Below are 27,831 nucleotides of genomic sequence, written 5' to 3' on the forward strand. Positions count from 1 at the left end.
TTTTAATGACTCCATGAGAAGCATTCAGTCTCCCTGAAAATATTTCCAACTTAACAGATTAGCTATAGATAATAGTGTCATAATAGGATCCCTTGTTGAGTAACTACAAAATGTAAGCTGGTTAAAGTTACAAATTTCATTTAATAAAATGAATAACATATGAGGTAAATATTATTTGCGAGCTAAGAAATCTGGTCAAATATCACAGCTAAGGTATCATCTTTCAGGCCTCCTTTCCTTCCTTCCCATCCATCCTGTTCATACAAACTTGGCCTCTTCCAGAAAATATTTAACATGATTTTCTAAAAATGTGAAATAAATCAAAACAAAAATAGATATTAACTTTTGAAAATAGATGTTAGCTTTTTAAAAATATGTATGGGAAGAAGTATGTATTTCATAGGGAAAAAATAGAATAGCATAGAGCAGTATGCTAACAGCAGCTTATTACAGATCAGTTTTTGTTTTCCTATTTTATGTTATTTTTTCAAATTTTCCATAGGTACAGAATTAGAATAAATTTAGAATTAGATCTTAAAAAGATATATGTTTTAAACAGATGAGAATTATGTGAAAAAGAGAGAATTGAAAAAAAATAAAAGAAAAGAAAAGATGGGTCAGAGATGAGATTCATAAGTACCCCAAACAGAAGCCATAACAGTAGAGGAAGGTCATGGCACTGGCTCAGAACTTGCTCACGGTTCTGTGAAATAATCAACTCAGACAATCCCATTTACAACTGCATCAAAGAGAATGAAATTTAACTAAAAATAACTGGGAATAACTCTAACTCAGGAGGTCAAAGATCAGTACTCTTCAGAAAACTATCAGACACTGATGAAGGAAAAGTGAAGACAACACAGACAGACAGAAAGATGTATCATGTTCATGGATTGGAAGAATTAATGTTGTTAAAATAAGCATATACCCAAGGCAATCTACAGATACAATGCAATCCCTACCAACTTACCAACAGTATTTCTCACAGAACTGGAACAAATAATTCTAAAATTTGTATGTAAACACAAAGACCCCAAACAGCCAAAACAATCTTAAGAAAGAAGAACAAAGCTGGAGGTATCATGCACCCAGATTTCAAACTAAACTACAAAGCTATAGTAATCTAAACAGTATGGTACTGGCATAAAAACAGACACTCAGATCACTGGAATAGAGTGGAGAGCCCAGTAATGGACCCACACTTATACGGGCAACTAATCTATGAAAAAGGAGGCAACGATATACATTGGGGAAAAGATATCCTCTTCAATGAACAGTGTTGGGAACACTGGACAGCTACAAACAAAAGGATCGGGCTGGACTACTTTCTTACATCATGCACAAAAATAAACTCAAAATGGGTTAAAGACTTAAATGTAAGACCTGAAACCATAAAACTCCTAGAAGAAAACACCGACAGTGTGCTCTTTTACATAGATCTCAGCAATATTTTTTTGGATATGTTTCCTCAGGCAAGGGAAACAAAAGCAAAAACAAACAAATAGGACTACATCAAACTAAAAAGCTTCTGCACAGTGAAGGAAACTATCAATACTAAAAGACAACCTACTGAATGGGAGAAGATACTTGTAAACAATATTTCCAATAACGGGTTAGTATCCAACATGTATGAAGAATTCATACAACTCAATATAAACAAAAACAACCCAATCAAGTAATGGGCAGAGGACCTGATTAGACATTTTTTCAAAAAAGACATACAAGATAGCCAAGAGGCACATGAAAAGATGCTCAACATCACTAATTATCAGGGAAATACAAATCAAAACCACAATGAGACATCCCCTCACCTGTCAAAATGGCTATTATCAGAAAGATAACGTGTCAGAGAGGATGTGGAGGAAAGGGAACCCTCCTGCACTGTTGGTGGGAATGAAAGCTGGTGCAGCCACTGTGGAGAACAGTATGGAGGTTCCTTAAGAAGCTAAAACTAGATCTACCATGCCATCCAGCCATCACACTCCTGGATATTTATTGGAAGAAAATTAAAACGCTAATTTGCAAAGACATGGGCACTTCTATGCTTACTGCAGCATTATTTACAATAGCCAAGACACGGAAGCAACCTAAGAGCCCATCAATAAATGAATGGACAAAGAAGATGTGCTGTATACAATGGGATATTACTCAGCCACAGAAAAGAATGAAATCTGGCCTTTGGCAACAACATGGATGGCCCTAGAGGGGATTATGCTAAGTAAAGTAAGTCAGACAAAGACAAATACTACATGATTTCACTTACATGTAGAATCCAAAAAAACAATCGTAACTAAACAGAAATAGAGTTACAGGTACAGAGAACAGGTGGTTGTCCAAGGAGAGAGGGTTGAGGGAAGGAAACAGGTGAGGGAGGTTAAAAGGGACAAGCTTTCAGTTACAAAGTAAATGAGCCTCGGGGATGAAATGGACAGTGTGAGGAGTACAGTCAATAACCATGTAGTATCTCTGTGTGGTGACAGATGGCAACTAGACCTCACAGTGGTCAGTCAGAAATGTACAGAAATATTGAATCACTAGGCTGTGTAACAGAAACCAACACAGTGAGTGCAGTAGGTCAGTTATTCAAAGACAAACTCACAGAAACAGATCAGATTTGTGGTGACCAGAAGCAGGAAGCGGGGTGGGGGGGGGTGGACTGGATGAAGGCAGCCACAAGGTACAAACTGCCAGTTATGAGATAAATAAGTCCTCCGGATGTAACATACTGCATGATAAATGTAACGCTGCTGTACATTATACATGGAAGTTAAGAAAATCCTAGGAGTTCTCATCACAAGGAAAAAAATTTTTTTCTTTTTCTTTAACGTTGTATCTATAGGAGATGATGGATGTTCACCAAACTTACTATGGTCACCATTAAAAACAACAGCTCTGGGGATTTCTACAGCCAGTTAGATGGAGGAGCTGGATGGACATGGCCAAACCAGGAACCAGTGGTCCTTCCTTGCCATCAGTATTTTCCAAATGACACAAATTCTAAGAGACGTCAGTACTTTATAGAAAAAAAGAAGTGAAGGGGGATGTTCTGTGAAGAAATAAGTTAGGGAGTGATGACTCTAGTCCCATTTTGGCGACTTACAATGCATAGGAACAGAACAAGGGTTCTGACAAATGACAGAGTGAAGAAAATAGGCGTAAGTGGGTTTAAGCAAGTGTTTCTCAAACATCTTTGCATGCAGAGCCCTATTCTGCTACTGAGTGCTGTCTGGGAGCCGCGCCCCACAGTTCACATGCCCTTAAACCAGCAGTGGGGATGCCACCAGAGCGAGAGCCAAAACGTGACTTCTGACACAGCGCCAAAAGAGACGTCCACTGCCGGGCGTCGTGACAGAAGCTGAGTGGCCCTGAAGTCACCGGGGTCATGTGCTTGCACAGACTCCATGTGGGGCTTGGAGCCCCAGCCTCTCGGGTGGTGGACACGAGCCAGTAGGGCTCCCTCCCCCGAGGCACACCTGAAGGAGAAGCCAGGAGGCGGCGGCAAGCACTGGATTCACACCTCAGCTCCAAACACCAATTGCCTGGCTTAGTGTCTCCCGGTGGCCAAAGCGTCACTGAAAGGGTGGGGTACCTGGGCTCAGCGCTCCGAGCCAGGGGTCCAAACAGCACATCACAGGACCAGCTAACGTCACCCGTGACACCTGACTTCTCAAGAGGAGACCTCAGGCAGGCAGACTCAAGTCTGAGGCCAGGGAAGACCACGTGGGGACCCTTCTCACCCATTCTCCTACGCAAAGAGCACGGATTCAAGACCCCTCCTTACAGCGAGTGGGAGGAAAGGGAGGAAGTTAGCATGGGTGACGTCGAATTCAATCTCAGAGCCCTGCTCCGAAGAATCTAATTTACTTTCACTATCTAAATAGATCTTACCGTGGGAGGAAAAACATTTTAAAGGATATTCACTGTCCTTTCCATTTTTTGATACTCTATATTGGGTAATATTCAGGTTTCATGGATTGGTATGGACCAATAAATAGCTGGGTATGTGGACACATCATAACTAATCACGAAGGGATGTCAGGTTTTCTATTTTCATTTGGAATCAGCCAAAATCGTTTTTGGAACTCAGATAGCTACAGTAAGTAAATAACACTATGGAAGATGCTTCCCTGCCAGTCAGTGGTGAAGTAAAGGCAGTGGTGAGAATATAAGCTGTGGTTTATTTCTTTTTATCTATTACCTCCATTCAGACTCTTCCCAAGGAAGCTGCAGCTTCCATTCTCAAAAGGAGTGATGCCAACAGACAGACACACTAGGAGCGAGGTTACCCCAGAGCAGGATTGCTTATCAAAACCACAAACACTAAACAGGTGTCTCTTACACAACTCAACATCTCATACTGCTGTTGTAAGATCCATGAGTTTAAATAAAACATATTTGTAAAAATTATTACTGAAACACAAAGTAGAGCAGTTTTCTTCAATTACGAAGCTAACTGATTTTTTTTTTAATGGATCATTCACTTGGCCCTAAAAGATTCTTTATTCTAGGCCTCCTGGACATTGTAAATTCATTAGCATCAACCTAGTTCCCAGAAGTATTACATCATAATAGGCACAGACATGGAGATTGAAAGCACAGCTGAGAGGTAAACCATGCCTTAGGCAAATTAATGATACAAGGGCAGCCATTATGTAAAAACCATTGTTTGGCTGTAAAAATTTGACTTTGCATTGTAGAAGTATTTTGGAAAAAGTTGATAGAATTCTGCATGGAAGCAGGGCAGCTCATCTTAAACTGCATAAAAGGAATATTTAGAATCTGAAAAATGGGGTCAGGGGGCTCTCCCTTTGGCTGGCATCAAGACAGGAGAAGTCTAATGACTCCTCCTCACCCTCAGCTCACTAACAGAGTCACACATCTGCCCGTGGATAAAGCTGAGTCCATCCATTTACCTGGTACACACGCTTCCTTAAGGGATAGAAAAGCCTCTTAGGAGAGACGTCTGCACTCGTGAGTACTTAAATGCTGTATTCCACACACCACGGAACACTGCACACCCTGGTCTAAAAACAGTGAGTTTACAAGTGTGAGGATTTCCAAACTGGTGAGGATTAGAGAGAGTCAAGGAAGCAAGAAAGGTGGAATGACTTTTTCAAAATTGGAGAAGAGTCAGAACAGTAAACCCAAACTTGCATCACAAAGTCCACATGTTCCCCACTTATACAGATTTTATACCTGAAAAGCCACACACAGAGAATCAGACTGGCCCAGCAGAACAATCCTCAGGGGTCTGGGAAAGATGGATGGGAAATATCTGAACGTGAATCACTTCTACAGAAAACTGGTAGGACCCCCTGTCTAGTTCTTCTGCCCCCTGTGAAGTGAGAGGTGGCAGGTGTCCTGGCTCTAGGACTGTACTCAGCACAGCAGACGTGGTCCTAAGACGCTGGGCTAGAGTCCTGGCTACCGGCCATGTTGAGGTTCACAACCTTGATCGAGGCAGCAGGAACTCCCTGACCCCCCAGTTATTAAAAGTAAGAGAAGGAAGTCTTCCGCGGCAACTCTGAAAATGAAATGGATGCTACAGAGAGACTTGCTCCATGCCTGTGAACTCTAGTAACCCTGGCGTGAGCTGGCTCTCTCATCCCCTGTGAATTATAATGAGAAAAATGCTAATCACTTAGAAAATGGTCTTCGAGTGTCTGCTTAAAGTGACTTTTCATTCATTTCAGTGGTCTTTGGGTTCCCAGCATGAAATGATTCAACAATAGATAACAATCTTTCTGGAAGTGATGGAATAAAATTTAAGCAGAAAACGTCTCACAAAGTGTGACAGTGAAACAGAAGGAGAAAAAAGAAATGGCAGGTTTGATAGGAAAACAACACAGTAAAAAAATCAGTAGCCTCCCCAATTCCTGTTAGAAATCAAAATATTTTATATGAGATACATAAACTCAAACAGTTCTACTTTCAGAGGAGTATTGCTTTAAAATGATTATAATATACTATATACTTGTAGATGAATGAGACCGAATTTTACCATATTTCTTGTGATTTTAAAAGTGATCATAAATTCAGTAGTTTATTTATTGATCTCATAAGCCCTACCATCTCCTGTGCAAAGATCTTAACTAAAACCAATCAAATGCACTTTATTCCCTCAAATAAACATAAGGTGTTTTCTTTTCACGTTTCTTTACATTCTATTCATCCCACAACCACCAATATTTGGACTGACACAGAAAAAAATAAGTATCAATGGAATGCAACCTCATTATATTAGAAAAAGAAAACAAAGAATGGGGAAAAAAAAAAAAAGCACTCCCCTCCCGCGGGGTCTCCGGGAGTGCCCGCAGCCTACCTCTCCTGCTCGCGCGCCATCCGGGCTCTCTCCTCCTCCGACGGGGGGGCCTCCCGCGCTTTGATTCTACCCGTTTTTTCAATCTTGTCATCTTTTCGATGTTTGCCAAACCTGTTGACAACAAAAAATTCTAACTTGTCAATATATACAAAATGCATTGTCATTGTTTTGGGATAAAGACACGTAACCAATAAAGTGGGCGCTTCCTTAAAACGAGCTTGCCTAGTGTTAGTGTTTTCAATCAGATTACTTTCATCATTTTAAATTAGAACTTTCCAGAAAAAAAAAAAAAAAAAAAAGACCCTTCGGGAAATGGCCTCAATATCCATTTTTTTCCTTTGGCAAAACAAAAACACCACCACCAACATCCTTGCGGGTCATCCTTATTACACTCACAACCCATAAACATATAGAACTGAGTGCCAAATCCTTCCAGCGCTGGATGATAAAAATCTGTATCAGAGTGGGTTTCTCTCAGGACTGAAGAATGATAATCCACAATCATCTATTCAATCATCTCTCCCTAAACAACTATGCTTCTTTATTTTCACAGTCAGGTTTATTGGAGACATTCATCATTGTTTACACTCTGACAACCAAGGCCGTGTTTGCGAGGTCCTGAGTACAAAGGACCGCTCACCCTGATCATCTACCCTGCCATCAGACTGCACGCGTGCGCACTAAAGGGAAAGCTTTAAGTCTCTTCAAATCCTCTTCTACAATCGGATGAGCAGGAATGGCCCAACGTGGCACAGTCCACCTGGAAATCTGCATCTGATCAAAAGCATGAAGGCTGACCACGCGCCTCAGAAACTGTCCACACACACATCCCCAGACGGGCAGGAACTCCAGGCCGGCCAAGAGGACGCTCCCTTCCCCTGCTGGCATCCACAGTCTCTCCGCAGCCTCGGACAGGGGATCAGTGCTTCTTCCTGCTGTTACCTTTCTCGACTTTTCTCCAGACCGTGCTGCCTGGAATGTGTATGCCCCCCACCTCGAATAATATCCGTCTGTGGTGATGTGGTCACCAGATGTTTCAAACCAGAAGTCTTTTACAGACAGTCAGCTGGGCATTCATAATATATCCAGTATAGTGAGGATTTCTTTCTGAGGACAAAGTAGGAATCTGGCTGATGGTGACAATCACATTGAAGAGTGAAAAGGTAGGTCCAAGGGTGAAGGAAAAGAGAAAAAAGGGGTCTCAATTAATGTCTTGGTTGGGAGCATAGGTCTTTCTTCTTTAATATAAACCTGATTTCAAGCACTGGTCTAGGCAAGGAAGTGTGAATGGAAACATTGCTTATGTCCACTAAAGTCACACTGCACTAAAAGTAAGTAAGGAAAGCATCCTTAAGATGTTAAAATAGGTAACAGTCAAAGCACCACCACCGCTATTCCTTTAAAATTATGCACAATACTCAACAGCATTGAAAATTACCTACAAAATTAACTTCCATAAAGCAAATCTATCCTTACATTTAAATGCCTTTTAGAAACTGGAAGATCATTTCAGTTGCAAAAAAGGAGAAAAAAGAAAAAAAGGAAAAAAAAAAAGTCCCTAAGAAATTTAGCCCAGGAACCGACGACTTCTGACAAGGGATACACTACGTACTATGCTTTTAAAACGAAAAATACAAAGCATTAAAAATAAAATTAAAACTTTCTTTCCTTTGTTTTTGTCAACATATGAATAATGCTTAAGAGGTAAGCATAATGATTGCCTTTACAGAATGAGTTGATAAAGAAATGAAAAAGCAAACATAAAAAACGGACACATCTCAGAAGAAGCCAACATCTAAAATATAATGTTCATTCCCTTTCAAACATTATTGAACATCTGCAAGAGGTTCTGGGGAGAAGACAGGGCTGCACAAACTAATGTCCGTGGGTGTCATCAGCACGTGGACGGCCCTTAACGCCCCAGGGACTTCCACCCTGAAGATTCTGCAACACGGAGGCACCTGGAAATATAAAATGTATTAAATTCTAACTTCAAGGAAAGTGTTAAGTTCAAATCTTAATACATGACATTCACTAACAACAGGTATTCCTAAAGGTAAATCATTTAACCATTTAGTCTTTCAGTTCATAAATATCCTCCAAACAACACAGTGTTGCCACAATGACCCGTTTTGTTTGCTGTGCTGGGTCACATCCTAGACCATGTACATTCACCCTCTACAGAAGCTGAGAAACACTGAGAAATGACACAAGATGTATTATCAATCTTACAAGAAGAATCTGCCCTTTGAGTTAATAATATGGAATTAATCGAGTGAGTGATTTCTCCATGTTTTAAAGCAGCTTCAATATTTTCAGCTCCAAACCTAACACTGAGTTTAATTAGCTATTATTGAAATCATTTTAAAAATGATCTTGGTCCTACTTGGTGAAGAAAGTTTCAGGTTTAGATCTCAACCTATCAGCTTTCAGCTTTTTATCTCAAATACACTTGATTAAAAAGAAAAAAGCACAGTAAATCGCAACTCATGTTTAAGAACTACCTTTTTTCTCATAGTATTTGCTGTCACAATATCCTAGGCTGCCGCCTCTCACCGGAATATACTATTTCATTATTTGTAAATTTATTATCAAACTTATATACTTTTGTTTTTTAAAATTGTAGCCTCAAGACTAAGGTATGGAAAAGAAACCACAGATACAGTGCTTACAGGTTAGCATTTGGACGTTTCCCTTAATGTCTGCTTTAGTTAATAAATCACGCGGTTTCTTCAAGGCATACTGTAACAGCATAGCGTATTAGTTTATAATTGGGGTAAAAATGGATCCCTCGGCTGTAATTTTTTGACAGAATGAAATAAAGACTCCAAGTGAAAAAAATAAACCAACCATTCCAAAGTATAAAAAGAAAAGTAGCCACCGCGCCACCACTCTAATTGCCAACATATTCTAGTGTTCTTAATTTACAGCTGCTTAATTCTTCTTAAAGGGCAGCGGCTGGCGGGGGGCGGGGGGTGCTCATTGAAAAATTCCAGCTCCCCACGTCCTCACAAAGTCGGTTTCATAGCTGAAATCAACCAATGAAGACAACATTTAATGGCAAGGTTCTTAAAAACTTAGAGGACATCAATTACATTTATTTTATTATCTTTTAAAAGCCACCGATGAATTTCAAATGGGTCATTTTTCCAAGAAACAGAAGAGCTGAAAAAATATTGTAGTAACAGGACACCCAGGAAGCACAGCCAGTCCCAGCAGAGAATGAGTTCCACCAATTGCCCGTGACAGCTCCACACACATGTCAGAGTGACGTCTCCACCACTAGTGAATTCGCTAGTCAACGCTTAGGTCAGATGAACATTGTGGAATGGGTTTTTTTTTTTTTTTTTTTTTTTAAGAGTCAAAAAGGAAAATAGAGAGCTGGAGAAAAAATTGGTAGAGAAAATCTGCTCTACAGATTCTCTCGCGTGGAGAGAGAAGGTGTGATGAAAAAAATGCAAACGAGCCGCTGAAGACAGCGCGGCAGCGGGGGAGCCGTCTTGTCAGGGTGGAATTGATTGCAACTCTGCTTAACCATGTGGCTGTCTTCATAAAGGACACAGAGATGCTCTCATTCAGCAACGTCATCTCCAAGTGATCTGCCAAGTGGGTTCCACCATGACGCCCTGCAAATCAGATGACCGCCACCTGCTGGATCCACCATACACATTACTTCCCCAAAGAGAGGCGGATGAGATGTGCACTCGCCGGTGAACAGGGCAAGGAAAAAACCAGCCAACAGTCACAGGACTGCAACAAAGTTCTGTTGCTTCTACATAGAAAGACGTGTCATGAACAATTAACCACTGCTCAGAGTTTCCTGCTTTTCAACCATCATTTCGGTTTTCAGCAAATTAACCTAATTCTCTCTGCGGTAGACACAACACGGAAATATTTCACTCTATTTTCTACTGCTACTAAACTTAGAGAGCTTTAGGGGAAAATTAGGCTGAATGATAACACACAGCATCCTGCTATAAATAAAAAATATATATAATTGGTTTTGTCGTGAAAGGGCTTTTCCTAATAAGCTTGAAAACACAGAAGAGTAAAAGGGAAGTCTTAAAGACCTGCCGCCATAGCTAAAAAGAGGTGAACAGACTACCTAAAACCAATTATCTTGTAAGCGTTGAGGTATAATTTTTAAAATAAGATTTTCTTCAAAAAAAAAAAAAAACCCCTCATTGAAATGTCACCCAGAAACCTGGTATTTCTCGCTGCTAATTACCGAGATCTTCACGTCTAAGGAGGGCTTTGCTACAAGACGTGTCTTACTATTTACCCTAAGAAATGTGTAGGTTAAGTGATACTGTCTGGCAGGGGGAGAATGGAAAATGGCTGGAATTGGAAATTGGTGTCAGCTGTCAGAAGTCTTCTGTCCACATCCACCCCCACCACCGACTCCGCGCTGGGGTGGTCCACACGCTCATCTAACTCAGTCCCCTGTGCTGTGTATCACCACCCGTTTCTGCATATTTGCACCATCACGAGAGTCACTCACTTCCTTTCCCCAGGAATTCGTTATCTATTCCTAGAACCTTCCGGCTTCTGGTGGACACAGGTGTTTGTCCAGCCACTGTGCCACCCCATCTTTGACTACTGCTGGGGCTCTTGAGACCCTTGAGAGATGCCAGCTGCCCAACGGGCCGGACTCAAGACCCTGTGCGGCAAAACTGAAGACCGTGCCCTGGGTCAGCGCTGGTCCCGGCCCAGCCCTCTGCCCGCCTGGAGACGCACATTCACTCAAGTCAAAGCAAACTCACCAGCTCTTAACCTCATTCATCTGCAGTCCACTGAGCCCTGCTTTTGTAAATGGCTTCTGATCCAAGTGTCTCTGAAAGCTTTTTCAATTGATTCTGGTACAATCTTTCCCTGAATTCTTGATATGACAGCAAATTCCCTCAACTCATCAGCCCACTGATGAACTTCAGAACTGATTTCTGCCTTAAAGCTCTAAATTTTAGCTGAGGACAATAAAAATCGAGCCACGTATCTCCAGATGGTTCTAGCGCACCCCTATCTGCGTGCACTGAAGCCGCGTGTGCGTGTACTTCTGAGACTTGAAGCCTAGCGACTTGCCCCATCCCGTCTGTCTCTGACAGACAAGGAAACTGAGCCCCAAGAGGGATGTGTGTGGAGCTGTCCAGAGTCACAGCGCCAGTAAGGAAGACAGTACCGGTCACCCTGCAGCTAGCTGAGAAGACCTTGGTGGGTCTGAACTTGGATGCTCCTGGAGAAAAAGAAATTCCCAGACCTACGAAGTTCACCCTGCGGACATCGTGAGTGAGACCTACGACTGAGCACCTGCTGCAGGCAGGCTCTCGGGCTCATTTAATTACACTTAACCAGAACTTGCTGGAATCTTATTATATACTTTATCTCACTAATTCCCAAACCGACACGTCAAATTGGTGTCATCACCCTCGTGTTCAGGAGAAACCTCAGGAAGCACAGGGGGTTAGTGATTTACCAGGTCATCCAGCAAAGCAGGTGCCGACTCTGGACACATCCAGCCACCTCAGGAGCTTCAGGGACCAGAGACAGCCCCAGTCACTCCAGGCTTTTAGACTGAGAGCAGCTGGTCAAAACAGCTCTGTTGAAACAAACGAGGTAAGTCTTGTGTGGCCAGCAGCAATGAGATCCAAGGGACGCTGTTTCTGAAGGAACCTTTCTAAGGAGCCCAGGAGTCTGGGCACAAGGACTCATCTTGACCACTGGAAAGGGTCGTACCAACTGCCAGAGACCCACTTCCGGGGCAGTGCCGACATTTCTCGGTTCAAAGACACTCCAGAAGTCAATGCTGTCTGGGTGACATGCAATCCTGCCGCCTGACAGCAAGAGTCCCAAACCCAACCAGAGAGGGACAGCGAGAAGGTGTGCGTGCATGGCTTCTGTATAATGATGTACTCTGGGTTTCTGGCTCTGTTTCTTTTTCTTCTTTTTTTTATGTCTCAGCCTCCATTTTATAAATGAGAAAAAGAAGAAAGTCACTTCTCATACGTCCTTCCCATACAGGGTCTTACATTTTTCAGTGGCATTTGTACAAAATTGCTACCATGACTGGGCACTGATTTTCGCACTGATTTGTGGCCATGCTGGATGAATTGGGAAGAGAGGGCTGATTAGGAAAAGCAGAAAGCTCCTATTTAGGCAAAAAAAACATCTCGGTAATCAAGCGTGATGAGACGGGAGCCTTGGAAAGAGGATGCAACAACTTGCTGGTGCTCTTGTAAATGGGCGCAGTTTGAGTCGGTGCCGTATAGCGGGGGGCTCTGTTTGAAAGGGAATTCACAGACTTGAGATCATCATTTGATTGTGTACGGGTTTCATCAGTGCTGGTCTGATTAGATTTAAGAAACTAAATTTGTGTTGCTTGGCATCCAGGAAAAAAACAAGTGACTTTTTAAAAAAAAAGAAAAGAAAAGAAAAGAAAAACGGGCTTCTACTTAATGAAGCCAGAGCAGCCTTCAGACATGTGATGTGCCCTTAGTGGACAAAAGAGCCTCGTCAGGACCCCCAGTAAATGGCCTAAGAAGTGCATCCTTCCCCAGGTAGCCTGTGTGATGGAATCGAGGACACACTGATATGCCTAGTTGCCGGACACTGCAGGCATCCTGGGAGGATGCGGACAGGAAGTACTGCAGCAGTTAAGAACCTGAACCCAGCACATCAGCAACTCTGACTTTACAAGACCCCCTTAAACTCCAAAGATCTTAAAAACATACACACACACCCCAAACAAAAAACTATGGGACCAGATATAAAAACTTAAGGAAAAAAAAAAAGGCAAACACAGTAGTCTTTCAAAACACAAGATAAACACAAATAATTGTGAAATAGTATTTACAATCTATACTTAGAGTCATTCAAGTCAAATGACGGAAGATGGGGAAATGTACCTTAATTTTGAAGTTACAGCCTTTTCGAACATCAAGCTATTTCAGACCCCATGACGTATTTTCTGTAATAAATTCCCTGTGTGTAAAAACGGGTCAAAATGTAATTACTGTTCCATACAGGATTTTTATAAGGCTTGATATACTTCATTTTTTTTTAAAACACACCAACACAAGTAACCGCACTAACACAAAATGCCAAACATGAAAATGCAAATCATATGCAAAGTAAATTTTTTGTTTCCCCCAACTACTCCACTGACTTTATAATAAATAATACATATGCTATTATATATAAAATAAAAAATACATACACACACATTGAAAAGTAGTGAAAACAACACACAATTCTGATTTTTCTAAATGCTTAATTTGGCGCTGACATCAGCCACGTCCACTCTGAGCGATGCCAAGAGCGCCTTCCACACGACCTCTTCTCCGCGTCCTTTCTTTACCACTACGCTCCTAATTCTCACGCTGTTCGCTTTAATGCACTATTGTTTCATGACACAATACAGCAAATTGCAAATTACATTTGGCTCAAGGAGTGATTACGAAAAATGTGATCACTGCTGCCTTTGCTCGAATAACTGGTAACAGTGAGAGACTGATTGAGCTCCCGGCAGCCCAAGTGATGAGAAGGGTCAATTTGAACATTTCTATTAAGCTTCTTTTGTTAAACCCAACACTCTGCCAGGTCAGAGGCAAATAATCATAGCCTGCATCTGGTTACCATGGTTTCCCTCTTCTAGAAGCATCAGAACAATTTAGTGAGCGGTGCTGCCCCGAAGGCAGTCCCTCTAAGACATACTAATGAGACCTAAGTCAAAAAACACATCTATTCAAAAGGGCACTTGAAAGAAGAAAAAGTAAAAGACGAAATGATACCTTACAACACACCTTTTTTTCCCCTATTAGGACAAAGATTCAGGAGTATTTTGAAACAAAGGTGATCCTAATAATTTCCGTGACCATCTGCCTGTCTGATACCTAAACAGGCATCCAGGTTGTAAAAGTGTAGAAGGTAAAGCAAACACACACATGGCTTCAGGGAACCTTTTCTGAGTCAGAAATACTCGTCCTCAAATAGGCACCGTGATTCAAATTCAACGTTTTGACTATCGATGAACACCTAGTTACAGGGGCAGCTGAAACACGCTCAAACATATTCTTACCCTTACCTGTTTACACAGCAAATCACAGTGGCAAAGACAGACAGATAACATGGTCATTGAGTTGGGGGGGACAGACTTTTCGTGTAGCTCCGGGAAATTTCAAAAGATTAAAGCTTCCCCAAAGATCTCATTATCTGTGAAGTTAAGGTGTCAGTCAGCACTTTTTCTGTCGATGATGGAAACCATTTCTGTTGACTCACATTTCCAAGGATGCTCTCTGCAGAGTAAATTAGGAGACAGAACTTTTCACTTTGTTTCTTTCAGCTGATTTGCATATGCAGATTTAACGCTGAGGCGCTGACCTGCTCTGTCAAGGCCCATTAGGGCTGGGCGCCACGCCTAATTCTCAGATCTGAGAAGAGGAGCAGATTCGCAGCGGCTCTGTGCCCACGCCCTGTCTACCCGGGTCACACCACCCTCTTAAAGAACCCAGCGCCCAAGCGCACAGCTGTGTTTCAAGTCAGTGTTCTTACAGCACACCTGGGTCCCAGCGAGTCTAACACATACAGAGGACGATCCTGTGATGCCCAAAACTGGCAATGGCTCTTTCTAGAAGAGATCCTGCATTTTTCTGTGCTGGGGCTCCCCTCCACCAGGATGCACAGCACTGTGTGCTATGTATGACTCACTGGTGGTTAAGAATCCGGCTGGTGCCGAGGATCCACAATCTTGGGCGGGTTTCAGGGGTGGGGTGACAGGGGCTCAGAGCGCGGGATGTTAATTCTTGCATCTCCAATCAGCACACCCCCTCCCCACCCCGGAAGGGAAACAGGAAATCTGACTAGTGGCCAACCACCACATTTTCCTTTATTCGGCTTAACAGTTCAGCAACTGTTCAAATACAGAACTTGTTGGTTTGCGCCCCCGCCTGGATTCCTCTCATCCCAACTCACTTCCGCCTTCTGAGAACTGTCAAGTCTATACTGCCTGCTGTGTGGGCAAATGCTCGGTCAGAGCATGCGTGTTTGTCCAACAAACTCTGCAGGGAATGGCGCCAACCCCACTGGCATCACTTTGAATTCCCGGGTCTCCCCGTTACACCTGCTGTTACAGGACATCCTCGAACTGCTGTTCTGGTCTGAACTAGGACAACCACGGGAAATGAGCAAACCTTGCGTCATCAAGGACACTGCACACACACTATATGCGTATACACATATTTCTGGATAGAAATAAACTATACATCCTTTTTAGCAAAGGCACTCAGAAGACTGGCCTAGGAACTAACGCAGGAGTAATTAACCCAAGGGGAGAAAAGCCCGTAAGAAAAGAACTTAACAAGTAACAGGAGTTGACAGATTTGCCTCTTGAACTTTCAAAAAGCTTTGCACATACACCCTTCTACTTCGTTCTTAAAATGAAACGTGCAGAACGTGGAGATGAGGAAACGGAGGCTGGCGGGTTAAAGACCAGAGGTGGCTGAGCTGACGCGGGAAGAAAGGGCTTCCAACTCCAAACCCCTAATTCTCTCCACAGCAGAATCCTCTCCCCCGTTACACTAACCTTGACCTCTTCAGACGCCCCTCACGGTCTTCATGTTCATTCACATGCTAAGAGCTCACAAAGTAGAGCAAAATCTTTACTAACTGCACTGAAATCATATTCAAAACAAACTGTAAGAAACATCACCCTGTAGGCTTCTTAAATGGTGCGACATCAGTGAGGCTGTAAAACACTTGAAAGTAGTCAATGCAATTACAACTTTTTTTTAAATGGCAGCGCTGGGGGTTGAACCCAGGATCTCGTGCCTGCTAGGCATGTGTTCTACCCCTGAGCTGTACCTTCCCCCAAACGTTAACTCTTAAGCAGGGTTCTTCCGCCCAGAATCATGGCTGAGACATGGATGGACCTGTGGACAACCAAACACACAACACCAAAGCATTTGGGTAACTGATCTGAAGACCAATAACTCAGTGACACCTTACACGGCAGTGAGACTTGGGGGGCACCTTGACCTTGACACCATCAAGGTTTTGAGCCATCTGTGTGTTGGGGAGGAGGGGAATCTTGTGCATCCCGGGCCGCCACCCGTGGCACCCCCCCCCCACCTGTGACAACGGTGTAAGTCACCAGACACGGCCAAGTCCCCTGTGGGGCAAGTTCCTGGAAGCTGAGAACCACTGGGCTAGGGCTAAAGACAAACAACTATGCTCAACGTTTAGCCTCATTATTTACCAAGAAGACGATTCAAAGGACTGTAGAGGGTGCCTGGTCTGCATCCAGTAAATGCTCCCCTACCCGGGACTCCTTCCTCAGCACTGAAGGGGGAAGGCTTCTTCTGAGACGGCTACGGCTGAATGGAGACGATCATCTAAGACCCGGAAGACATGGTCTAGCTGGAGCCCAGGACTACGTCTGGGGGACGCAGCCGCAGAGATCAGCACCAGGGTTGTGCCGGCAGCATTAGGACAGTGACAAAGACCCTGCTCCCCAAAACCAGAGACCTGGGCTGTGTGATGCGCGGCCATCAGCACTGCTAACTAACAACCAAAACACAAGCTGTAAAGAACAGCAGCAAAGACGAAGCACGGTGCTTCTAGGCAGTCGGGCACTGCTGGCAAACACCATGGCTTCATAAACACCAGGCCCAGTTTCTAACAGAAACAGCGCTGTCTTCACTCCCCCCTTCCCAGGGAGCTCCTCAGGCTCCCCAAGTCAGGAGATCACGACCGCTCCCAATGGGACACACAAACGGGCTTCCCGGGGTTTGTGGTATGTCCCATTCGGCCTTTCTGGGGAAGCTGAACTGACCAGGGAGCACGGGGGGAGGGGCCAACACGGGGGCGGGGCCAGCATGGGGGGAGGGGCCAGCACAGCGAGGGAGGGGCTAGCAGTCCAGGACCAAGCGGCTGCAATTTCAGAGGCTGGAGGCCGCCTGGCTTCGGAACTGTGAGCTGGAGAGGCAGCTCCCGGGCAGGCACCCTGAGCAGGCTCTGACAGCTGCCTCCCTGTGTCCACTCTTGTCCTCCCCCTCCTTCCAAGCAGAGCCCCAATTTGGGAGGAGAGGAAGTATGCCTGGTTAAGATAAAGCTATTTTCCCCAGCCTCCTTCAAAAACATGAACAGAAGACAGCAGTTAAGAGCATGACGTTGGAGCCAGATCCTGGGTCAAAGTCCCAGCCTTGCCTCCCACCAGCCACGTGATGCAGAGCAACGTGGCTCACAGACCTGGACAACCTGCTTAGCTTCTTTGATAGGCTGCAACCACCTTCACGGATGTATTTTGAGAATTAAATGAATTATACATTCACTGTGTGTTGCACACACAGGCAGTCACTGCATATTAACTATTTTATCACCATGTTATTCTTAATTTCTGGCTCTTGATGGTGGCACTTCCAGGAAGTCCCTTAGAAAGGGTCCACTCCACCAGCAGGTTTCTTTTCCCCTTCCTGCTTCTTCCTGCTTCAAATTCTGACAAGATGCCAGGGATGTCACCATGAAGTGACAGGAGAGAATAAATGTTAAGACTCTCATGTTCATAGTCACATTATTCACAGTAAGCCAAAAGGTGGAAGCAAATTCAGAGTCTGTGGATGGATGAATGGAGAAACAAAAGAATATATTCCACACATACAGTGGAATATTATTCAGCCTTGAAAAGGAAGGACATTCTGACACAGGTTATAATATGTCTGAACCTTGAGGACAGTAGGCTAAGTGAAATAAGACAGTCACAAAAAGATGAACACTGGATGAATCCATCTGTATGAAATACCTGGAGTCGTCAAGTTCAGAAAGGTGGGGAGTCAGAAGGATTGTGCTGGGGCTGGCCGGGGTGGAGAACTTGAAGTTACTGTTTAAAGGGGAGAGAGTTTCCATTTCATAAGATGAAAAGACTTTTGGAGACAGACAGTTGTGACGGTTGCCCAATAACATGAACGCACTTAGTGCCACTGAACAGTTCACTTAAAAATGACTCAAATGGTAAATGTTATGAATGCTTTGCCATAATTAAGAAAATAAGGAAATCTGTGTTCAGGACGGCCGAGAGAAAAGGAGGCAGTGACTCTGCTGACAATGAGGCCACCACACGACCATGGATGGCCAGTCTGGAGACTTCCTTGAAATTAGAGAGATACAAACCATGCCTCGTTTAATCCAGTCACGTGGGCCTGCGCCACAACCAGAGCGCCGTCTCACAGATGAGATCCTGGAGGTAAGGAGGCGAGAAGCAACGCTTCTCCCCATGTGCTCGGATCCCCCGCTGACAAAAGGAGACTGTTCTTCGCAGCGTCTTTGCAAATGATCCTGTGTTCACATCGATGCCCCGACCGCTCCAGCCCTCCACTCCCAGCAGCCAGCTTTCTCTCAAGACGCCCCCTCGGTCAGCCCACGGTGGGCACTGGAGGGCAGGAGGGGGCCAACGGCCTCCCAAGAGGGGAAGGGCCGCTCTGACAGAGATGACCAGAAGCACCCACTGAGATGAAGCCCCCTACTCGGCCAGCACCGCCATTCCAGCTGGCAGAGGCTTTCGGCAGAAAGACAGGAGAAACAACAGCCTGGAGTCAAAACCAGCTTCCTCTCCCCTCACTGCTCCTGGCACTTCGGGGGCATCCCTCTGGCCGGGGGCAGGACGCCGCCGCACACTTCCTGTCGCCCGGCTGTTAACAGCGTTTCTCTCTAATTAGCCGCTGTCTCTCAGCTGCGCGCACTCAGGACCGCAGCGGACCCTTCAGAAAGAAAACACCCTTTTCCACTGCTGACCAGACTACCTGGAAATAGTATGAAAACTCTGCCTTAGTGAATTAGATAACCTCCAGCTCACAAGGAAAATAACGTTCAAAGGAGTTTTGCCAGACTAAACAGACAGGGGTCCACTCTGCAGGTGAACACGTCAAACTGACAGTAAAGACACAGAGACCCATAGGGATAATGCTGTATTTAAACATGGGACTTTTCCCAAAAAAGAGTTCCATAGGAAAAACGTCTTATATGTTTCTTCCTATTTGTTCATTAAAAATGAGAAGATAGACCTCAAATCTTAGTAATAATCTTCTAAGGCCTGGTTATTGTTTCTAACTCTGACCAAACAATAGATAAGTAGTTATGTTTTCTGCTTTTTAACAATTACTTAGTTTATAATGTTACCGGAAACATAACAGAAGTCAAACCTGTGTCACAGCAGGAAATACACATAATTCCACTCTTTCCTGGGAAATAAATTCCCAGAAAGAAATCTAGCTGAAATGTTTCTGAATGCAACCATGACTATAAAGAATCCACAGAATGATTCGTGACATTAAAAATGCATGTAAAAATAATAACAAGGTTTTAAAGTGTGATGCAAACAGGCAGAGCCCAGCCAGGGCCCCTCCAGGAAGGGCCAACGGACTGAAATCACAGGCGCGCTCGATAACTGATTCAACGGCCCATATAAACCATTACTGGTTCGAACGTTCTGGGAACATCACAGCCCCTTGGATGGAACATAAAACATGAGCAGGGCTGCCTTGAAAAACAAAAGATATCTGCAAATCACAGTTTACTAAAAAAATTTTTGAACCCTCATGAGTCCTGGGGAAACAGCTGCGGTCTGGAGCGCGGGCGGCTGCTGCTGCGTCCCAGTGGCTCCATGTCACGATGTTCAAAAAAACAAACAAAGGAAGGCTTCCACACAAGGTAATTTTAAAGCTGGCGCTTTGACGAAGCCGCCCCCCTCTGTGACCTGAGGACTGTCCTTGTTGCGTAAGTGGGAGAGGAGGCTGGAGGAGGCACTGTTGTCACTTTGCAGCGGAGTCATCAGTACCTGCTGGCTTGTTCCCGCACTGCCCATGGGGGACACGGACGAGCTGAGATCGGGGGAGGTAAACTCTCCCCCCGAGGGAAAGAGCGACCCCCAGACACCAAGACCAGCCATTCCAGGCACCGTCCCCCCAGCTGACAGCCAGGCAATGGCTTGCTTAAAAAAATCAATTCCTCCCACCCTGATTTCCACAATCCCTTGTGAAAGCCTGAAGTTGGAATTCACATGCCACTTAACACACCACTTCTACTGCTCAAGACCACGGAAATCTGGCACAGGATTTTGTGCTTGTGGTTTTAGTTTTTTTTAAATGGAGGTGCTGGGGATTGAACCCAGGATCTCGTGCACCCTAAGCACGCACTCCACCCCTGAGCTACAGCCTCCCCCACCTCCCCTCTTAAAACAGGAGCTGATATATGATCTCTTTAACGTGGAACAAGCATTAGCGTCAGGAGGTTCTGTCTGTACTGAAGTCACACGGAGACACTCAAGTACAGCACGGAACAATGGCCACCGTGCCGCATGGTCCAGGGACATCTCCCGACGTCAGCAGGTCCCCTGCAGCCAAGGCCATGAGCACATGAGCACTGGCGGCCTCTCAGCGGAAGCACCGTTGTGCACATCCTTCTAATTCCTAAGGCGCACACTCCTAGTCTGCTGTATCTTTCAGATGCCGTGTTTAAATGAAAGCACTCAGTATTTGTCTCTCTCTGCCTGACTTATTTCACTCAGCTTAACAATGGCCTCCAAGTCCATCCACGCTGCTGCAAATGGCAGAATTTCATTCTTTAAAGCAGCAGATACAGAGAACAAACTAGTGGTGACCGGAGGGGGAGGTGAGCTAGAGGGAGGGGATTAAGAGGTACAAACTATTGGGTGTAAGACAGACTACAAAAATATAGTGTACAACACACGGCATCAGGCACAGTATTTTATAATAACTACAGAAGTGAGTTGAATCCTTAAAAATGGTGAGTCCCTATATTGTACACCTGTAACTCACATAACACTGTACAGCAACTATATACTTCAACAAAACAGAAAAGAAGAAAGTAAAACAAAATAAAATAAAGAATCACACTCCTGCCCTGGCTTTGACAGCCGCCCTCGTCTGTCCTCCTCTCCCTGCGGCGGCCTCTCCTGGTCGCCAGCATCTCCTCCTGCTGACTGAGTCCCCATGCTGAGCCCCGGCATCCGAAGGGTCCTCACAGCTGAGGCCTCGCCGCCCCTTCCCCGCACACGTTTCCCAGGCAGCCCGTCCACGGACACCGTGGGGGCACAAAAGTCACCTCCTGCACCTTCAGCTCCCAGACCTCGGCACTGCCAGGCCTCCCCCATCGGCCCGCGTCGCCTGCGCGTTCACCTGCAGACAGGTTAACGCCAGGGTCAGCGCGGCCCGCGTCCTCCAAATCTGAACCTCCTCCGAGTGACTCTCCGCCCAGCTGATGGGGCCACGACCTGGGAATTACTTCTTAGGGTTCCTTCCCTCCTGCTGTTTTCCATCCAATCAAATAAGCAAGACCCCTGGGCTCCTCCTGAGAAAGAGATGCCACATCTCTGTCCCCTCAAGCCACCGCCCTCTCTGAGCAGCATTCTTCCAACAGCGGCCCAGCAGAGGTCCTGCATTCTCTCTGGTTCAGCCCTTTTAATTTTTAAAATTAAAAATTTTAATTTTCTTAAAAAAATGTAAATTTTATCAAGCTAGTCCCTTCAATGGCTTCCCAAAGTTAGGATAAGGTCCTAACTGCGTCAGGAGTCCATGACAGGCCGCCCTGCCCCCCCAACCTCTGCAAACGTGGAAGATTCCTACCACCTAAGCAGCATTTTTCAAGTTGTGTTGCAACCCATTAAAGACGTAAAACTGGCCGGACTCACCCAGCATTTTCCAAGAATGAGTTACAGAGCAGTAACAGTGCCCACGTGGCATCCAGCAGTCACATGGGGCGTTCTCTGCACCAGGAGGGGGTCTTTTGTACAGATTCAGTCATTTTAGCTTCCAAGCAACCCTGTGAAGCAGGTACCATTATTATCCACACTTGACAGTTGAGAAAAGGAAAGCACAGAGGTGTTCATTAACTTGCCCCAGACGTAAGGCTGCTGACGGCCCAGCGGGGATTTGGACCCGAGCAATCTGACTTCAGAGTCCAGGCCCTTGATCTCTGCCCTCTGCTGCCTCCCAGCCACGTGTGCCAGAACCCAGCCCGTGGAGGAGGGGCCGGGCCACCTGCACAGTGTTCCTCTGAGTCACTTCTGCAGGTGAGCACACGGGTTGCTGGCGGGATGTGCAGGTGGGAGGATCCTGTCAAAAGCGTCTGAACCCGGAACCCCTTTCAGATACAGAACTCGCAACATCAGTGAGAGCTCGGGGTTGGGTTCAATTTCCGGAGGAAGGCTGCCTCTGCCTCCTGGGCTGGAGCCACTCACCCTGACCTGCTCCCCGGGGCCCCACAGGCCCTCTCCCGAGGCCCCCAACGGCCGAGCCGATGCACTCACTGCCCTTCAGCGCTCCATTACACCCACCGCCAAATCCCCCGAAGCTGGCCTCATGCCTAGGCTCCAGCAGGCCCCCGGTAAGTATTTGTGAAACGTACAAATTAAAGCTTTCACCTCACCATTACTCTAAACCCATACACACCCCATAACCAGACTTGAAAACAATCCACCCGCTCATGTTAGGAACAGTTCTTTCCCAGTAAAACAGCCAGTTAATTTCACTGCCCACGTGACTCCTGTGGACCGTATGCACCTGCAGGACTACGCGCTGGCGTCGGGGTCACGTGACCGGGCGGCTGATGGGGACACAGAGGCAGGACTGGACATGGTGGGAGAAGGAAGTGGCTCCCTTGAGAGGCAACCAGGACCAGGGGCCACTGCCGGCCCGTGTCAGGTACCTGCCCCTCCTGCTGGAGCACCTGTCCAGGGACACGCTGCCCCGCCACCCTTCACAGGCTGCAGACCTCTGGGCCCCAGATCTGCAGCTCTCACTGGCCAGTTTGCAGAGGAGCAGGGAAAGTTAATCTTTAATAGGACGCTTATCATGAAGTGCTGAAATAGTGACGGCCCACTGGGAGCCTTCCTGCTCATTCACACTCACCTTGAACTGGAGACACATCTGACCAAGGCGATCGCCCTTCCCCCTTCCCTGCTGTGCTCAGGACAAGCCAGGTGTGCAGCAGACGCCGAGCTACACAGATGACGCCAGTGCTGTGCCCACGGCGTGGCGATGCTCCAGAAAGACACCAGAGGGAAACCACTGTCCTGGGAGAGCACCTGTGACCAAGGTTTACTTTCTTAAAACTGTTCCAGAATCAACCTAGACTGCGATGAAGGAGTAGATGCACTCGTTCTCTCAACTCAAAACGTTTTTAGTGCTTTATTCTAAATGGAGACAGAATTAAAAAGGGAAGAAAAGAAACCTGAAATTCTCGGAAGTGGAAAGCACAGCTGAGAGGCTTTGCTAACAGCTAACATCAGCTCTAAGAGCAGAAATGAGGTAAGTCCCTGCAAGCAGTGCTGGGCGTCTGCCAAGGCTGGGGCTGAGGATCCCAGACAGGCGCGCGAAGCAAAGGAGCCGGAGAGACAGGGACAGCCCAGCAGAGCGAGGCCCCAGGGTGGAGCGCATCCCAGCACGGGCAGGTGCCCACGCGGGCGCACGGATGCAGCCAGGGCCAGAGGGACGGGGGCAGAGGAGACACCAGAGGATTAGTTGAGGAAGTGGAGGCTGAGAACGTATTCTCGGGAAAAGAATGGCCTCAACTATTTTGAGAGAGAAAAACACACAGGGAGTTCTCTTCAACGCCTTGTGGTGCCTGTAATAAAAAATATGAAAACAAATGTATGTATGCACATACGTGACTGAAACAGGACGCTGGCCACCAGAAACTGACACATTGTAACTGACTGAACTTCAATTAAAAAAAACTAAAACAGCAAAAGAGAAAAAAAGAGAGGAAAATAAATGAAGCAGCAGAGATGCAGCAAGATCTGAGGCACAAGATGGTGTGGAGTCAGGAGGGGGTCAGAGCGCTGCCAGGCCTGCAGGGCCCTCCTGAAGGAAGAGCAAGAGTGAAATGGGGTCTTGTCGGCATCACCAGCGATCCAGATGCGGCGCAGACAGGTGCGAGGGGCGGCTGTGGACAAGGGATGGGGCAGTGGTCATTTTTAATTAACAATGAAAGTTCTGAGTCCTTAAGAATTATTTTGAGGAGAGAAGGGACCAAGACGAAGGAAGCTGCAGAAATCAAGGCGGAACAAAAGCCAGTTCCCAAGGTGCTCAGTCCCGCGCCCCCTGCCAGCGGCAGGGCCTGCATTTTCAGAGCCACAGCCACTTCATGCGATGATCACAGCAGCCTCGGCCCCACACAGGTCTGGGGCAGCAGGACACGGGAAGAGGCTCAGGGGGGCCCAGGGGCCCGGCAGAGGGGCAGGAACGTGGCCGGCCCTCGATGGGGCTGGCGTTCCAATCCAGCGGCTCTTCCTTCGCCCACACGTGGCCTTGGTGACTGGTTCCTCTCCCCACCTGTGGGTTTCATTTCTTCATCCATCAAATGGGTTAGAAAGAGCACCCACCTGCAGGGTGATGCGGAGCATTAGCGGGGAGAGTAATGCTCTGGGCAGCAGCGCTCACTGACCGCACACGGCAGCGGACGCATGCCACCTGAGGGGGCTCGTCTCCTAAAGGAAGTCGTAATGGCCAGCCCAGCAGCCCGATTCAGAACCGAGGGCCAGGAGGTGACCGCAGATCATCCTCTGAATTAAGAGAGACCCCAGCACAGACGGGGGTGCTCTGCAGTCAGTCTGTGTCCGTTCCATTCGCTGCAAAGTCCTGTTCTTTCTTCAGGGACTGGAATTATGACATAAACCGGAAGATCATGAGCCAGAGACGTGATGTTCTCCACGCAGAAGAGAAGTCGGTTACCTTGTAAACACGACACACGTTGTGGGAGACACAGGGCTGGGCTGCCCCTCCCACCCCGGTCAAGCCCCACCTCACTTCACAGTCAGGACTCCTCTGCCCATGGGCTGGGAGGGAAATGGGAGCTCCGGGGCACCCCTACAGGGGGGTCAGGCTGGACGCTGAACCCCGCGGGGTGGCCAACACAAGGAGGAGGCCGGACACAAGGCCACTGTCTCCAGGCAGGTGTTCACAGAGCTTGTGAGCAGTAAAACCAAGCTTCTGGCCTCTTTAGGGATGGAATCTTACACGGTCTCCTGGAGCCTGACGTTTGCAGCTTAGGAAGACATTAATAAGGCAATTTTAACATTTACTCCTTGCTTGAGTCCACGACCCGGTGACCACACAACCCGCAGCCAGGAGGCTGGGCCCCGCCTGACACGAAGCATTTCACCTGGCAGCGCCTCATCTTTTCTGCAAGTCTGATGTAACAGAAAACACTTCAATCACTTACGGCTCCCAAGAGCAGAGAAAACAGCGCCTCCACAGCCGAGAACACGATGTAGCTCTGAGTGTGAAAGGCCTGCCGTCTGGGGACCGGCTCCTCGGCCACAGGCCGGCTCGGGAAGCCACATCACCTCCCCAAGACGGGGACAAGCAGGCGCCCTGCCCCGGGTGGTCAACGCACCGAAACCCAGAACGTCACAGTCACCACTGTCCCCAGCAATTCTATGCACTTGTTTATCTGTTCACCCAGCAAACACGCTGTCTCAGTCTGGACTCCACCAGGAGAGACAAGGGTTCAGGGCGGTGGTCTGGAGGGACTCTGGTGGGAGGCAGTGATGAGGGCAGGAGAGGTAGCCGAAAGGACGTCCCCAAGCCCGTCCCGCTGCGGGCCGGGCGCACGCGATGTGTGGGCAAACCCTGGAGCAGGGAGGAGGGACAAGGCCTCCCATCTGCACAGGCTCAGGGCGCTCCCGGCCTGATCCACTGTGGCTCTGATGTCCACAGGGCTGGGTGGGGCCCGCAATGCCACGTTTGCGACAGGCCCCCAGGACCTGCCGTGCACTCTCAGGGAGAAGGGCACAGGCTCGCACCTGAGCACCCTAGCCCTGTGCTGTGGGGCCTGGAGCACACTCACGCCGGCTTTCTCGGGGCATCCCACAACGAGGCTGGGGCGGCACTGACGGGGGACGGCGCCCCAGCACCCCTCACACTCACTGGGCACCAGCGATGCACCAGGCAGCCCACGAGGGATACAGCCAGGAGAAAGGGCCGACGGTCCCTGCCACGGCCAACATCTTACTAAACCAAGTAAGTGGGAGGCGCGGCATGTCAGGGCGTGGTAAGTGAAGAAGGAAAATAATGCCGGAAAGTGGGGCAGGACGTGTCCCGGGGGAGGGGCCGTCTGCGGTACTGGGCAGGCCCCTGAGAAGCTGACAGTTGAGTAAAGACACTGGAGGTCCAAGAGTGAACCCTTAATCATTGCAGAAAAGATTATTCGGGTGGAGGACAGAGTGGGATCAGAGGCTGGACCGGTGGCAGCTCAGAGAAGAGGCAGGGAAGTCAGAGTGACGTCCACAGAGGAAAGGGGGGATGAGGTGAGAGGCTGGGGGCAGATGGACCCTGCAGACCCACTGGGAGACCGAGCCTTTCTGCTTTCACTCCAGGACTTGGAAGGCTCCGGGGGGTTGAGAGGAGGGACAGGCGGTGACTCCGCAGCTGCGGAGTAAGGGACACACAGCAAGGAGCAGGAAGGGGAGCTGGGGGCTGCTGCCCCCATTCAGGAGGAGGCGGGGCGCTGAACATGCGAGGATTATCAGTTCTGAGCTTAAAGGGTGGGCTTAGAGCTCGTCTGTCCTAAAGGAAAAAATGTGAGTAGAAAGGTTAAGAGGAGACCTGGTTATTTTACTCTGACATGAAATTTAAGCCAATTTTCATCTTTTGTTTCCAAACTGGCTATTATTAAACACAGGTCAGAAGAAAACCATCCAACATTCAATTATGTAAGAGGTCACCTCCCCCGTGAATTCTTTAAAAGACTGTTGGAGAGGATCAAAACATTGCTTTTATATAATAATCTGTGGCTTGATAAAAACGCACTGGGGAATAACATGTACTTGATCCATTACGTTTAATGTAAAAGATACAGAGCCTCTAAGGGTAACAAATGAAAACATTCAGAAAGACGACCTCCCATGTATGTTGTGGTAAATGTCATCAGCCAAGCCCGTCTTCCAGGGCACGTTTCAGTGGAGAGATGGTATTTATTTACCCTGGGTTAGCAAGGACTGAATAGTCACCAGCCTTCAATTTTCACATCAACTGCAGAAAAAGGAATTCCATTTTCTACACAGTCTGGAATCGAAATTGACTTAGCATCTCAGAACTGTCAAAAATTTCTTTTACGAAAAGGTTTGCTGTACAGAGACTAGAAAGTAGGTGTCATCCTTGACATCTGAGTTCTGTATTCAGGCCGCGGGTCTCTGGAAAAGCAGTGTGAAAAAAACATCAGAAAAGGTCTTGGCCAGGCCCGGCCGTCACGCTCGGAGCCCTGCTGCTCCCGCTGCAGTCAGCTTGCACGCTGGAGGTGTCAGGGGCTCCCCGCTTCAGACTCTAACGAGGACCAGAAGAAACTTCGCGGAGGATGCTCTGGGCCGCCCTGGAACTGTCTCTGACAACAGGTCGGTCTCACACTCATTTTACACTATTTCCATTCAAATTAAAAGAACCATATACGAAGTACAGGATTTACAAATTCACAGCTTATTCCAGGGAAACCTCCCATCGCGTGTACTT

At 46.8% G+C, this 27,831-nt stretch overlaps 1 protein-coding gene and 1 non-coding gene across 23 annotated transcripts in view; both read right to left on the minus strand.

Moving 5' to 3' along the window:
* LOC105072482 (partitioning defective 3 homolog) overlaps positions 1-27,831 on the minus strand; it is a 536,087-nt gene that overhangs the window by 151,191 nt on the left and 357,065 nt on the right. For 21 of the 22 annotated variants that reach the window (XM_074358260.1, XM_074358265.1, XM_074358251.1 and 18 more), the window contains one exon: positions 6,323-6,433. The exons of the other annotated variant lie outside the window; for it this stretch is intronic. In XM_074358260.1, the coding sequence (XP_074214361.1) occupies positions 6,323-6,433 (111 nt within the window). The remainder of the gene's footprint in view (positions 1-6,322; positions 6,434-27,831) is intronic. 22 annotated transcript variants of the gene reach the window in all.
* On the minus strand, positions 20,450-20,522 carry TRNAP-AGG (transfer RNA proline (anticodon AGG)). Its single transcript has one exon. It is a non-coding gene; the product is annotated as a tRNA-Pro (tRNA).

The sequence above is a fragment of the Camelus bactrianus genome, chromosome 35 (assembly GCF_048773025.1).
Source record: "Camelus bactrianus isolate YW-2024 breed Bactrian camel chromosome 35, ASM4877302v1, whole genome shotgun sequence".
In the NCBI taxonomy this organism is placed as follows: domain Eukaryota; kingdom Metazoa; phylum Chordata; class Mammalia; order Artiodactyla; family Camelidae; genus Camelus; species Camelus bactrianus.